General features: G+C 38.3%; 1 protein-coding gene across 5 annotated transcripts; it reads left to right on the top strand.

Annotated features, from left to right (window-relative positions):
• Positions 1–5,893: 5,893 nt before the first annotated feature.
• On the top strand, positions 5,894–14,428 carry LOC140791526 (guanine nucleotide-binding protein alpha-1 subunit). 5 transcript variants are annotated; one of them, XM_073142162.1, is made up of 15 exons: positions 5,934–6,251; positions 7,513–7,681; positions 7,837–7,909; positions 8,605–8,642; positions 8,732–8,821; positions 8,973–9,050; positions 9,616–9,723; positions 9,847–9,948; positions 11,138–11,193; positions 11,694–11,828; positions 12,147–12,240; positions 12,327–12,386; positions 12,453–12,532; positions 12,625–12,652; positions 13,959–14,428. In XM_073142162.1, exons 2-14 carry the CDS (start codon positions 7,595–7,597, stop codon positions 12,626–12,628), a joined length of 1,005 nt encoding a protein of 334 aa, XP_072998263.1. In that variant the 5' UTR covers positions 5,934–6,251; positions 7,513–7,594; the 3' UTR covers positions 12,629–12,652; positions 13,959–14,428. The 5 variants fall into 5 exon arrangements, with proteins under 5 accessions (XP_072998254.1, XP_072998263.1, XP_072998270.1 ...); XM_073142153.1 differs by lacking the exon at positions 12,625–12,652 and having other exon boundaries at positions 5,894–6,251; XM_073142169.1 differs by lacking the exon at positions 12,625–12,652 and having other exon boundaries at positions 8,732–8,840.
• The last annotated feature ends 527 nt before the right edge of the window (positions 14,429–14,955 follow it).

Below are 14,955 nucleotides of genomic sequence, written 5' to 3'. Positions count from 1 at the left end.
CTCAAGGTAAAAAAATCAAAGTGTTTATGAGAAAAGCAGCATGTGAAATATTTGGAACATGTGATTTCAACAATTGTGGTTGGCGACCCCGAGAAGATACATTGCATGGTGGATTGGCAAAACCAAAAAAATGCTTGTGAATTGTGGGGTTTTCTTAGTTTGACAAGGTACTATCGCCGCTTTGTCACTAGATACTAGAAGGTAGTCGCTCTGCTGACCCTCGCGATACAATTAGAGCTAGATCAAGTTGTATCGAAAGAAATAAATTTATTTTGGAAGAAAATAAGATATTTTGTCGGGGGGCATTCGAACGCCTGAGACCACGTTCGAACGCACTATGCAAACGCCTACACACATTCACAAAAATAGAGAACGGAATTTATGCGTTCCAGTTCGAATGCCTGCACGCGTTCGCAAAGACATAGAACGAGAATTTCGCGTTCGAACGGCCTCTAGCGGGTTCGAACATGCCGCGACAAGAACATTTTGTTTTTAGGGCTTTTATTTCTATTGTTTGAGTCCAAGGGGTAACCTCTGAGTATTATGGAATGCACTCTAGTTAGGTTATGTTATGAAATTTATCTTCTTTCTCCTATATATATATATATATATATATATATATATATATATATATATCTATCTATCTCTCTCTCTCTATATCTATCTATCTATCTATCTATCTATCTATCTATCTATCTATCTATCTATCTATCTATCTATCTATCTACCTATCTCCCTTCCTCTTCCTCTTCTCTTCTTGCCCTAACTTCTTATCGTCCCCTATCCTACATTGGTTAGATCCTTCTCCTCGCCTGTCACGGCCGTACTTCTTCTAAGAGCGACCTCTTCCTTTCCTTCATCCTATTCCCTTCTCTAATCGCAAATATCCCTATCCACATATCATCTTCTTCCACCTTCTTCCATCACCTTCAAGAACTCCCTTCAATCCAAATATCCATCCTATCCCTCATTAGTCCGGTTCATAACATGTCGTTTTGTAAACATTATTAGGGTGCACTCAGATCTGGTGATATTCGGCCATCAAGTCAAGTTTGCTGAAGAAGGAAGCGTCCGCCAACACATCCAATAACTCCTCAATTATCGGAATGCGGACCGATAATTGGACAGTGATGGAGTTCAGCGTCCGATAGTCAATATAGAGTCATTAACTCCCGTCTTTCTTCCTTACTAGCAGCACGGGTGAAGAATATGCACTCCGACAGGGCTGTATAATCCCATGGTCTAGCATCTCTGTCATCAATCTAGAGATCTCTTCCTTCTGAACGTGAAGATAGCGGTAAGACCTCACATTTGCTGGTTTGACGCTCGACATGATCTCTATGTGGTGGTCTACCTTAAGCGTTGGTGGTAACCCCTTCAACTCCTCAAAGAGGATTGAAAACTCCTATAAGGTATGAGTCAAATCATCAGTTATACTTGACTCATGTATCTCCTCAGGCTCAGTGGGAGCTAGTTGGGTCCATGGTGCTCGGCAAACCAAGTATTGGTCGTAAAGTAGCTCCCTAGTGTGACCGAATGCCATCAAGTCGCACCTTCCTGCCATTGTGCCTAAAGGTGAGGCACAACTCTCTAAAGTCGAATGTGACTAGATCTAAGCTCAGTAGCCACTTTGTTACCAAGACGATATCCGTTCCACGGAGTGTAATCGAATACAAGTTCATGATAAATGTGTGTTTCTAGACTCTCACTGTAATAACCCAAGGTTAAAAAAAAAAATATATATATATTATTATTAAGATTTCTGCACTGCATGGCACGAGCTGTCGTGCCATGCAGTGGCAACGGAGATGGGCGCCACGCGCCCCAAGCGCTGGCCCGGCCAACCTGGCCGAGCCCGGGGCGCGGTGGGCCCCCGCCGCCGCCGCCGCAGCCTTCCTCTCCACCGCCTCTCTCTCCTTTTCTTCCTCTCTCTCTCTCTCTTTTTCTTTCGAGCTCTCTTTGACCTTTTCTACTTCTCTCTCTCAAACACTCTCTCTCTACCCGCCGCCGCCGCCACCTCCCCCTAGCAGGGTGAGCCTCCCTCCCTCCCTCTCTCTTTCTCTCTCTCTCTCTCTCTCCACCTCTCTCTCTATTTCTCTTTTCCTCCTTGTCGGCTTCCTCTCGGAACCGCCGGAGGATTGAGCCGTCGGCGAGAGGCCGGCCGCCGAGTGGCCACCACGCCGCACACCCTCCCCATGGCCCAACCCCTTCTTCCTTTTTCTTTCTTCTTTCTTCTTCTTCTTCTTCTTCTCTTTCTCCTTCCTCTCCTCCTCCTCCTTCTTCCCTTCTCTCCTCGGCCGCACCCCGCAAGTGGTGCCGGGCTCGCCCCCCGCCCTTGCGGCGCGCCGCCAGCGCCAGGCTCGGCCCCGCGCGCCTTGTTGTGCATGGTGTTGGGCCGAGCCCAAAGACTATAAAAAAAATATATATATATATATGCACAATTAGTTTAGCTTAGTTAATTTAATGTGTTTAAGTTGTACAAATTAAATACAATCATATCATAGTTAGTATATCATTCTAATTATATCATGTTTAGTAAAATACCTGCAATATAAATTATTATTTTAATCCTAAGTAGGTAATAGTAATTATTAGGGTTATATACGTATATTCTTACGTAATTATTTGCAGTAACTTAATTCTTATTTTCTTAATTATCAAAGAGAATAATAGACAGATAAAATATATTTTAAATACACTATTAAATAATATAATTATGGTTAATAAATAACGAACCAAATATAGAAATGAAGAGTACATACTTACAACAAGAAACTGTCTTTTTGTCGGGTTAATTTTAATTAATAAAAAGACTGACATAATTGTTACAAATAATTTCAGATCCCAACCCCCCTGTTCAAGACCCTGTGGACTTAGCTATCGAGGCTTGATCGTTATCGTAACAGCGTGAACGAGTGGTGGTTTGGTATTTGCCGTGGGGTGAGTAGTCTTATCCCTTAGATCCCTTTCTCAAATTAGAATATATTATATATTATGTACATGCATGTTTTGGCCTCCAAAGATGATTATATGACTTTATCTAGAGATGAATACAAATCGAGCATATTGTTATCATGCATATAATTAGGTTGATCTTGGATATCAGTATGATGATAATAAATAGAGATGATGAGATATGATTATACTGTTCTGATTTTATACCGAGATGATCTCTAACATGAGTGTGCTTGTGATAGACTAGCATGAGTATGCATGTGTTGACTATATAGTTGGAGACTACATTGCATCATTTTTCTCTTGATTCCTATTCCACCTAAATTTCTGTTATGCATTGACTTGTTATCGTACTGGATATATGCATATGATTTATCATTTAAAAAGGAAAGCATGAAATGTGATTGATAGGATAGTTGATAGAAAGCGTGAGGATACCCGAGTGGGCGCGAGGGTTAGGACGCGCTTGGTGGATGATTGATCGCTCGACATGGTCGCGATCCTGTTGGCCTTACGTCCGAGGTCGTTAGTACGTGTGCGCAGCGAACATTCGGACACATGCCGTTCGCCGGGGCATATGTGGCGAGTTATCCTCACGAGATTTCTATCGGCTAGAGGGTGCCCTGGTGCGGATGGATGTTGATACCCTAGCGGATGGCGGGGTATGATTATATTTGAGATACTCCTTGCGGATGGCGAGTATGCCTGAGCCTTCGGGCATGATGTTGAGACCGGCACGGTGTTGGTGTGCACGGTGGTCTAGTATGATGCTATTATACCGAGATGTCGGTGATGATCGTGATGTTGAGAAATGCATATGATTTCATTTTTATCCGACATACCCGATTATTGAGTGGTCAATATACATCATATATGATTGTATACGATATCATAGCATTGTCATAGTCGGCATGCATCATGTGTCATATTTGATAGAGAGTTATGATGATCATATGACGTGGTGACCTATTTATTCATTGTCGAGGATTATGTATTTTTATCAATTATGACATGACATGTTATCTATGTTTCATTTATGTAGTATTGATGACACATTCATTTACTCATTCATAACATGATACTCTTTCTGATTCATATTATCCAGTACTTGATTTACTCTCTGTTTGGCTTCACTGATTCGGGGTAAGGTCTATTCACTGAGCCTTTTGCTCATGACTCTCTTGTTTTCTCCCTTCCAAAAACCCAGGTGAACGAGAGGAGCAGGATACTCCCTTAGAGGTTTTTAGGTGAGTGAGGAGTAGAGGGTGGTTAGTGTCTTCTACTAGATGAGTTATCTTATCCAATGTACTAGTGGACATCCTCCAAAGTGTATCTGTATCCTTGTCTTATATTTTAGCAGGTGACATTGTACTTGTATAATTTTGTATAATCTCTGTTGTGGATATATAGTTGTGAAAAGCTCTTGATGATGTGTTGTGGCCTGTGTAGGGCCCATGTAGAGTTACTTGTATCTTTGTTGTGTTAGACTTGAGTTATTCTTAATTTAGAGGTTGTGGATAAAATTATGATGTTGCTACAGGTTTATTTTGATTGTTGGTATCTAACCAAATGGTCAGATGCTATGCACGTGCCGTGTGGGCTCGTGTCATGCACGTGTTTAGAGTTGGGTGTCACACTCACCTATATAGCACTACAAATATTATCAACTCAAAGCATTGTTCCATCGCCAACAATGACATTAAATCCTACTATTGGTTTGGAGCATGATCTTCCAAATCGGCCGCTCATCTAAGAAGTTATGCGTACTCCCCATGTCAATGAGGAAGCACTATATGCTTTCTAATGATGCTGTCCATCTATAAGGTCTTGGACGGTGTAGCAGTTCCGGAGTAGGCATGCAGTGGGATGCCCACCCATATCTCCTTTGAATTAGTCTCCTCCTTGGCCACTAGTTGCTGCTCATCCTTATGCTCATCACCAACAACGACCTCATCCTTATGTACATCCTCCTCAACCTTATTATCGATAAGCATCACCGAACCGGGTGCCCCGAGGTGAACTTTTCGTCTCACATGAAGTATAACCCTTTGGTCCTTCGCTCCTCCACATAGGCAGATGTTAGAGTACGCATAAGAGGCCTAGGAGCTATCTTCACATCAGTGGAAGTGCAAAAATGGTGGTCACTGTCCCGTTGCACCTGCAAGAGCTCGAGACAGGTAAACCGAGCCGCTGGGTGCATGCATTGGTTTTGGCTATGGCTTGCTGCTCCATGATTGCCTCTCGTGTCCTCTAAGTACTTGATGTTTGCCCTTCGTGAGCAGAGCAACATTTTGCCCCATATCCATAGGTCATAGTGCTCATTCGTCGGCTTGAATATCCTCCCGCAAACCAGCAATAAAGATATATTTGAGCTAAATATTCGACCATGGTGGTGTGCATCGACTCGACACTCGCTCAAATTCTTCTTGATAAGCTCTCAATATTATCTTCTCAATCGTCTTCGTCAAAATGACATGAGAGTCTCCATAACCCGACAATCCAAACCGTGAAACTCTGCCCACATTTTGATCGGCCTATGCGTGGTACCCGACCGAAATCACCGTAGCGTCGCATCCTCAAGGTGGAAGAATGCGAGAACTTTTTGGTCCTCATATGTATCTTAGAAGATGAAAAATTATCCAGCATAGTAGAGCCAATCAACCGAATCTCCACGTTAAAATTTGGAAAATTCTAACAAATGGTGCGCCTGTGAATGTCGATATCGTGGTTGGGTTTGAACCTTGCTCCGGCCCTGATAGGAGATGGGTGCTCATCTAGCTATACATAATTTCTTCTAACGTTCTCTCTCAGCTCCTCGATCTTCCTCATCATCCCTTTCAATCTTACATATAATTATTTACCAAATATTTAAATTTAGATTTAGATAACGATTAATCCGCTTATATAAAACTAACTCATCTAAATTTCTAAACACTCTGACCCTAATATAAAATGGCAACTCATCTAAATTTCTAAACACGCTAACCCTATATAAAAACCCAACTCATCTAAATTTCTAAAACACCCTAACCCTACCCTCTCCATCTCTCCCAAATCCCAATCGATAGCCCGTAGCCGCCTCCATCCCAAACTCTAAAATCTCTTCTCGCCATCACCGATCACCGATCACCGGACGCCATCACCTCTCCGGTCGCGGCGTCACCAACCTCGCTTCCTCCGGTCCTCCCTCCTTGATCCCCTCTCGACCTCGCGGTCATCAAGCTCCGCCTCCTCCGGTCCTCCCTCCTCGAGCTCGCTGTCACCAAGTTCTGCCTCTTCCGGTCCTCCCTCCTCGAGTAATTATTCATCTATTTATTCACCAATTCACAGTAATGCTGCAATTATTCACCAATCTCATTTTTTGGTCATCGTCAGTCTGATTCATAATACAAAATGTAATTGTTATGGTTGAACTTCCAAGTGTAAAATCTTGTTAAGTTCTTTATTCTTTTCTTTCTTTTTGGCTAATGTTGAGGTAGTTGTTGATCTGATTCATCATCCGAAGCTTGCTCATGCAGTAGATCTCTCTTGTTAGGTTTGGCTGCAAGACTGAAAATTTGAGAGGTGCTTGTTTGAGTTCAAAATTTTAAAATGGAGTTAGACGTAGAAGAAGAAGAAGCTCCTGGTCCATTTGCTTGTAGCTTAAGTAGTGAGGACTTGTTGTGATCGATCTGGGTGTTGCAATGAATGTACTGAATTCTATGTTTAATCCCCTTATTTGGTACCTAAGTGTTAAGGTTTGTTTTTTATGCAAGTGTTGTTGTTAAGCCTATATACAAGTTTTCAAGCAGAACTTCCTTTTAAAATAGTTTGGTTGACTCAAAGTTCTTGGAAGTCCAAAATTGGTTGTGGATAATTTGATCCTTGCACTGCAAAAGTGTGTGATGTGTTCTTTTGATAATAGTAGGGGAGAGTTTCTAGATATGCTAACAATCAGATTGCAAATTAGTCTTTTAATTTGATAATAGATTGCAAAAATGAGTCATGAAGAAATGCAAGTATTAGGAGCAAAGATGATTGAAAAATGGAGGGCCATAATCTGTTTAAGATCCGATATATATTTGTTTAAGATCTGATACTTATTTTTTTAAGATCTGATACTTAATTTTTTAAGATCTGATATGTTTCTGTTTAAGATTCGATCCTTATTCAAAAGCTATCTGATCCGTATCTGAAAATTATCCATATCCGTTTTCTTAGGATATAATTTTAATTTTTGCTATCCGTTAATGGATCCGGATCAGGGTTGAGCACTATCCGTTCCATATTCGATCCATTTTTACCCCTAGCTATGTTTGTTCTATTAATATACTATTTGTATCGGAATATGTAAATGTGGTTCAATAACAATTAATATCTGTACCCAAACCTACATATGGAAAGAGAACATGGATATGGATATGAGTAATGCTAATATCTAATCAACACAACCCGAGACGATAGGTACTTTCACTTTTAGTTGTCATTGTTATGATTGTTTTCTTTACTGTTATGCTTTTCAGCAATCTGAAAAAAAAAACACTGCATGCAGCCTAATCTATCATAGTTTGTCAATAGGTAGTGTCAAGATTCTTGTTAAAATGTCATACATTAGAAGCTCAAGTCGGAGATCCAACAAGGCATTTGTCTTGTGATATCAATGCTTGTCATTTTGCTGGAAAGCATGGGCTCTTTCTGCAGCAGACCGCAATCTATCAACAAGGCTGATGCTGAAGAAAATGCGCAGGTGAGGTACTTCACCTCTGAGATTATGCTCACCATGAAGTTGATCTCTGTTTGTTACTTGAAAACTCAATTTTATGCATTTCGTATGGTCTGATAATCTGATGACGTTGAGAATTGGTCCTAAAATGCTTTCTTACCTCTATTTTGTCTGAGCAGGCGGCAGAAATTGAACGGAGAATTGCTCAAGAAACAAAGGCTGAACAACACATCCATAAACTTCTACTTCTTGGTAAGCTTTATCATGAATCTGTGGATAGCACACATAATATGTCATTTTAATGACAATACTGGTGAATTTTCTCATATGTAATATGAAATGATTAACAAGAATCTGAAGCAAAAGCAACTTGATTTTTATCCTAACTCTGTTTTTTACTCTCTTAAATGAATTTATTAACTACATTGAAACATGTTTCTGGCCATTTTTCCAATTCTGTGTTGTTCTTCTGAACAGTTACAAGCCACCAGTATTTCTTACAATTTTCCTAATTCTCTGCGTTATTTCTTCTGGAGACTTAAAGCCAATATTTCTTGCCAATTTTCCTGCTCCAGATGTCTTCGTAATGTTGGTCATTGCTCCAGTAAGTTATAATACATCGGGGAATTAAAGTTGCAATTTCTCTGAGCATTATATTGAATTATGCAATTCTTGAGCTTTCATTGTTGGAGGCATCAGTTGTTTGGAAACTGTAATGAATGTTGGAATAAGATGGATAAACTGAATTTTGACATAATTTTTCCACAGAATCATGTTTGTCTATTTCTCTTTTTCGATCTTGTTAGAGTATAAAATGATAAAACCATAGTTCTCTATTAGCTTAAACTTTTAGAATAGTTAATAAATTAACATATCTGAACTAGTAAAGGCATGCTATCTTGGCTGTTCTTGTCTATTCTGATTCTGATTGTTTTGTTGGTTGGAAGGTGCGGGTGAATCGGGAAAATCCACAATCTTTAAGCAGGTGAAGTGAATAATTTCATCAAATTATTTGCTGATTCATAATAATACTGGCATAAACATTCCTGGCATTTCTACTTGATTTATTTGCAGATAAAGCTTCTCTTCCAAACTGGCTTTGATGAGGCGGAGCTTAGAAGTTATACACCAGTTATCCATGCTAATGTGTATCAGACAATTAAAGTATGCACTACTGAAAAGGGTGTGTCTGTTGTTTCTCTTATTTAAATAGTGAGGATTTCTTAGAGTCAGGAGCTTGGAAGAGTCAATTCCCTTTATTAAGATTGTCAATATGCTTCCTCTTGCCCAATGCTGAATCATCCAATATAAACAGATATTGTATGATGGAGCAAAGGAATTGGCACAAAATGAATCAAGTTCCTCGAAGTATGTTATCTCCCCTGATAACAAGGTTTGCATATTCCTAATCTATGTATATTGTTCCTTCATAAAATTATAGGAAATGGCAAATATGTACATCTCCATTGCGGTTTAATAAAATGATTGAACAACACATTGCATTCTTGCATCTGATCCCATTTGATAAAGTAATGCTGAAATTGTGTTTCTTCCATAAGAAGATTTTGCCCCTTAGAACTTCAGCTTCTTTTTGCTAATACATCACCTGGATAAGGAGCCACTGCCAATATGCACAATTTCCTATTTCAGTAGCATATAATTCATCTAACAATTTTTAGGCCATAAATTCCTTTTAGCTTAACACTAAATAATTAAATGCCCTCACAGAAATCTTTTTTTTTCTTGAAAAATCTTAAAGTGTGCTGAAAGATCCTTCATTTCTTTTCTCCGTTTTCAGAGTTATGCATTGCCCTTTGCAGTTTTTCTTGCTATATGCATTAACAAAAGGACGCTTCTCTAGAAAGAGGAGTTGAGTGCTTAATAATTGTAATAATCTTCAAGTTGCATGCACCTCTTTCTGTTTTATGTCATGTCGAGTTTTATAATTCTGACTTCAGGAGGTAGGAGAAAAACTTTCAGAAATTGGAAGCAGGCTAGATTATCCATTGCTTACCAAAGAGATTGCACAGGAGATAAAAAAGTTATGGCATGATGCAGCCATTCAGGTACACTTTTTTATAAGTAGACCCCCAAATATTTTGTGTTAATATTTGGTTATTCATGATTATTTCACTAACTCATAAGACAGAACAATAATATGCAATATCTAACTTGAAATCCATTTGCAGGAGACCTGTTCTTGTGGAAATCTACTACAAGTGCCTGACTGTGCTCAATATTTCATGGAGAATTTGGAGCGGTTATGTGAAGTAGATTATGTGCCAACAAAGGTCTATTTCTGCTGTTAAACAGTACTCTACTCTGAGATCATGTTGTATTTTTGTGTCGATTGCTCTGGTCATTTAATCAATAGTAACAATAGTCATGCCGGCGGCGTAGCGGCACATGGTACGAGGGATGCCGCACGACACCCTTCCTAACAGCGCTTTACTCTTCGTTGTTGTTGCCGCTCGCCATCGCCCCCGACCTCATCGTCGCCCATCGCAAGCGAGCCCAAGGTTGTCTATGATGGCGCCGATCGCTTCGATGCGGATTCCCTAGCCCTTGACTCGAGGAGGAAGATGACTCGAGTTGGTCGGGTCGGGTCGGTTTTGAATAAAAACTTAAGTTGTGGATCCGGACGACGACGACGACAACGACGACAAAGAGTGAGGCGCTGCTAGTCTTCCTCCTTTTTTTTCTCCTCTTTTGTGGCACGGGCCGTGCTTGTGGCATGGTCATTATTGATCAATAGTATGAGCAAACTGGCTTTCTCATGTTATAAGACCATGTTAACTCAGAATGTTTGCCGCGTTAATTGTTCTGATCAATTAATTTGTTTTGATGGACACAGCTTGTTGTTCTTCTAAGATGTTGTATTTAGATAGTAAAGTAACAGTGAAGTGCTAATTGCTAAACTGTAAGATGAACCCTTTTTTTTTCTTTTTTCTTTACAGCGAAGAAATATGAAAAATTAGTCTTTTGTTTCTAGTAGATGCACGTTGATTAATGTGAAATGGGAAGAGTTGCTCAATAAGCTACTGAGGATTTTACATTTTTCCATTTCTATTTCTTGGAATTGATTTTTACTTTTTTAGTATAGGTCCTGTTGCAAATGAGCTACTATTGTAGTAGGTCTTACTGTTTCCACATATAAATTAGTACCTTTGTTGGAAATATCCTTATGAATGTAAGATGAAACTCTGGAACAATCAGCCATTTTCTATTCAGTTCGTTATTTGTTTCTCCTGTTCCTTTTATATAATTCCTTCTATTTTTTGGTTCTGGTAATTATTCACTATTATCTTTGGTTCCTCCTGTTTTATATGTATCTTAATATTGTGACTTTCATGCTTCAATTTATCAACAGTATAGGTTTCTTTTTGTTTACATTGCTTTCCTTAGCAGGTTTTCTTGTAATTTGTGAAGTTATGGTATTCCTTAGGGTATTCCTTATTACTGCTCTTTTCGATGTAACAGGAGGATGTTCTTTATGCAAGAGTGCGGACCACTGGTGTTGTAGAAATCCAATTCAGGTGAACTGCATAGTATAGCTTTTAAGCAGCGGTTCTGTCATGACCTGTTTATCTTTTGTAATTATTTGAAGATTTCTTGAGTAATTTTCCTGCTTACGTTATAGTCGACCTTCTCCATGTAGACCTAAACATATACAAGGTCAAGCTATCAGCTCGGGAAGGTCAAAAACACAACTAAACTTAAATATAATTTGTTTATCGTTGTCCACTCTACTGACCAATTACTTTTGAACTCTACCTTTTTATAATTGTATGGTCTGTACAATGTAGTATACTACTCCAGTAGTTTTGGTTGTAAATCTACACGTTCAAGAATCTTTTATGATCTGATTTTCTGTTTTCTCATCTCTTAATGCATTCTTATTCTTACTGCTGCAAAAAATTGAAATACTTGCTTCTGCATAGAGCTTAATGTATCCTACTATTATTTGGATGTTACTTGATAGAAATATTTAGCAGTACTACTGGCACCTAATGAAGAATTAATGGTCCTCCTGCAGTCCTGTAGGTGAGAATAGAAAAAGTGGCGAGGTATATAGACTGTATGATGTCGGAGGCCAGAGAAATGAGAGAAGAAAATGGATTCATCTATTTGAAGGTGTTACAGCTATAATATTTTGCGCTGCCATTAGCGAGTAAGACTTCAATCTTTCAATGAGATATATAATGAGAAAGAACCTTCTAAGTTCCTATATTATTACAAAATCACGTCCTGTTCTGACTTTTAGCATCCATTTGTAGTTTGATGCAATTACACAAAAATATCAAATTTAAGCACTAAATAACTGTTATGAATTAGTCAACACCCTGCTTCTGTGACTTGCTACATTTGGGCATTTTAGTGCTGGTTTTACACTATAAATGAGGTCTTTCTCAGTGTGAGTCAGGTTATCTGTACTTTGGTGTGGGCATTGTACGACATGCATTTTTTTTTATTACCTCTGTTAGTTCAGGTATGATCAGATGCTCTTTGAGGATGAGACAAAGAATAGAATGATGGAGACAAAGGAACTCTTTGACTGGGTTTTGAAACAATCATGCTTTGAGGTCTATATCTAGAACCTTCTCTTTCTGGACTTCAACTTCTTTTTCTTGTGAGCTGTATTTAAATATGTCCAACTTGTCTTGAGCAGAAGACGTCATTCATGCTTTTCCTAAACAAGTTTGATATATTTGAGAAGAAGGTTCAAAAAGTGAGTTCTTCTGATCAACCATCAATAGCTTGTATATGTGCAAACTCTGAGATCAATTTTGTGCAGGTTCCCTTAAGTGTGTGTGAATGGTTTAAAGATTACCAGCCCACGGCATCTGGAAAGCAAGAGGTGGAACATGCATATGAGTGAGTGCTTTTTCCATTTTAGCAGTGTTAGAGAAACAAGAGACTTTTAAATCTTGATAATGAATTCCATCTAAAATAGTAAATCACTGCAGATAATATGCTGTGGAGATGAGGTTTGAGGTGGGTTTTATACATTCTATTGGATAATTTTTATCCACTGCCTTATAATTTAGGGGTGAAAATGGTTGGTTAATATTAGATAAGTTCCGCTTTGAATTTCACATCTTGTCGGATATGACTTAGATTTGCCTCTGTCTTCATATACTGATTTGTATCTGTATAAGAATTGTCTTATTAGCTGGATACAGATTGTGATGTAGATTTGAATAATTTTATATTTCGTATTGTTTTGCAAATCAAATTGGATTTGCCTGGCATCATATCCATATCCATATTAAGCGAATATGGTAATCACCCCTAGCCTTGTATTTTTTTTCCAAGAATCAATTGGAATTTTCTATTATTCTCTATGCTAAGAGATTGCAGGTTATTTGAAGTCTTTATTTACAAAGAGGGCATCTGTTTAAAATGTATAACACATTTGCAGCAAAAGTTTGAATGCTGACATTAGTAGGTTATAGAAAACCAATTGACTGAGAAAAGTTTGATGCAATAGGTGACATCGCTTCAGAATAAATTGGTAGAGAACATGATGAGGCAGTATAGGCAGATGTGATTAGATTGAGAGATGCCATGCTAATGAAAGGTGCTTGATATAGAAAGCTGTGTGACAGCAATAAATGACTTGTTGAGATGGTATGTATAGGCGTAATAATGTGGATGCTGGCATGGCAAGGAAGGTCCTGTCTGAAGATAAACCTCCTTATGGATGCAGTTACCTGCTTTTGCCTTCTGGTGATGCCAGTAATTAGGTTCAGTATGTTCATGCTGGAATTTGCCCCAGAAGTAAATAGCTAGAGCACCACAAGTTCATTACATTCTGTTATGTCTTTTAAAAGCAAAGTGTGCTAAACAAAGTGATAAACGGCTCGAGATTGTAGTACTGAATCTATTGACTCCTGTACTGCAAAGAGAGGTGGCATGTTTTTTTTTCATGCATGTGGTGGCATGAAAATAACTGTGTTTGAGCTGTCATAGAAAAGAAAAGAGAATAGCGAGAGGATGACGGATTGGGGTAAATAATAGGCACAAATAGACTCTGTTGAGTTTGCAGTCACTTAAGATAGACTAGTGAATAAGGGTAATTGCACAGTACCAACTATGAGGGCATGGTTTGGTGGTTACTGTGTTATGGCTTTTGGAGTAATGGATGCTTATTTCAAGGTCGGTTTAGAACAGCTGAATACATGCTCACAGAATTCGCTTAAACATGCTTACATGTCCAAATCCGTTTTATCATCCTTCCCTCTTAGTTTTATTGCTAAATCTGCACACCCAATCTTACTATCTAAAGCTTATGTGACAGGTTTGTGAAAAAGAAGTTTGAAGAGCTATATTTCCAAAGTAGCAAACCAGATCGTGTTGATCGTGTATTTAAGATCTATAGGACAACTGCCTTGGATCAGAAACTTGTAAAGAAAACATTCAAATTGGTTGATGAGACCCTAAGGAGAAGAAATCTAATAGAAGCTGGATTGTTGTGAGCACGACAATTTTCAGATATTTGGCAAAATATGAATTTCATTTTTGCAACTTCTGTATTCTTTTATCTTAAAATGGGTTTTTGCTATATTGTGCTTTACGAGTGAGGAAAGAAGTCTTAGTTGGGATTAATGGCTTGGTTGCTGTCATTGAGTGAGGAAAGGAGCCTTTGGTTGTAGCTCTTTCTATTTATTACAAATCCTTTACTGGTGAAATTGTTGTATGAATTTGGATAAATTTTTGGGTTCAGCAAAGGGTTGTAAGTACATAGTGTATGCATAACTCTTCTGTTTTCATCTTGACTTAACCAGAATATAATCTTTGAATTTGCTTTGCTCCCATAATGTTGTGTTTGGTAGCTTTTCATTGGAAGGAGCTACTACAATCTCATTGATTTTGATTTGCAGCATTAACAAATGGAATGCTACTGTGTAGTCTATTAATCAAAATTACCTGGAAAATATGTTTATTACTTGCACAACTTATATTTGTATTTTGAAGTGTGTTCATATTGCTTTTCTTTCCATATAAAATAAGAGTAACGTGAAGAATTAATTATATTTCGACTCTTTCAATATGTATGGTTTTCACCCCTTAAAAACTATTAAAATGCACTTCCAGTTTTTCTCTGCGATCCAACGGAGCTATTTTGTAGATTGATTTATAAAATTATTTTAGCTGTTTAAGAAAAAAAGAAGTGTAATTTTATTTAGACTCTGAACTATTATTATTTTTCATATTTTCTGAATTTTTTTTATTACTCGTATATCTCCTTTGAACCAAGAAAAATAATAATTATATGTACTTCTAAACTTCTTTTT

Source organism: Typha latifolia, chromosome 1 (genome assembly GCF_019914945.1).
Source record: "Typha latifolia isolate L0001 chromosome 1, TyphaL0001v2, whole genome shotgun sequence".
NCBI classification, from domain to species: Eukaryota; Viridiplantae; Streptophyta; class Magnoliopsida; order Poales; family Typhaceae; genus Typha; species Typha latifolia.
This window is presented reverse-complemented; position numbering and strand designations above follow the sequence as displayed.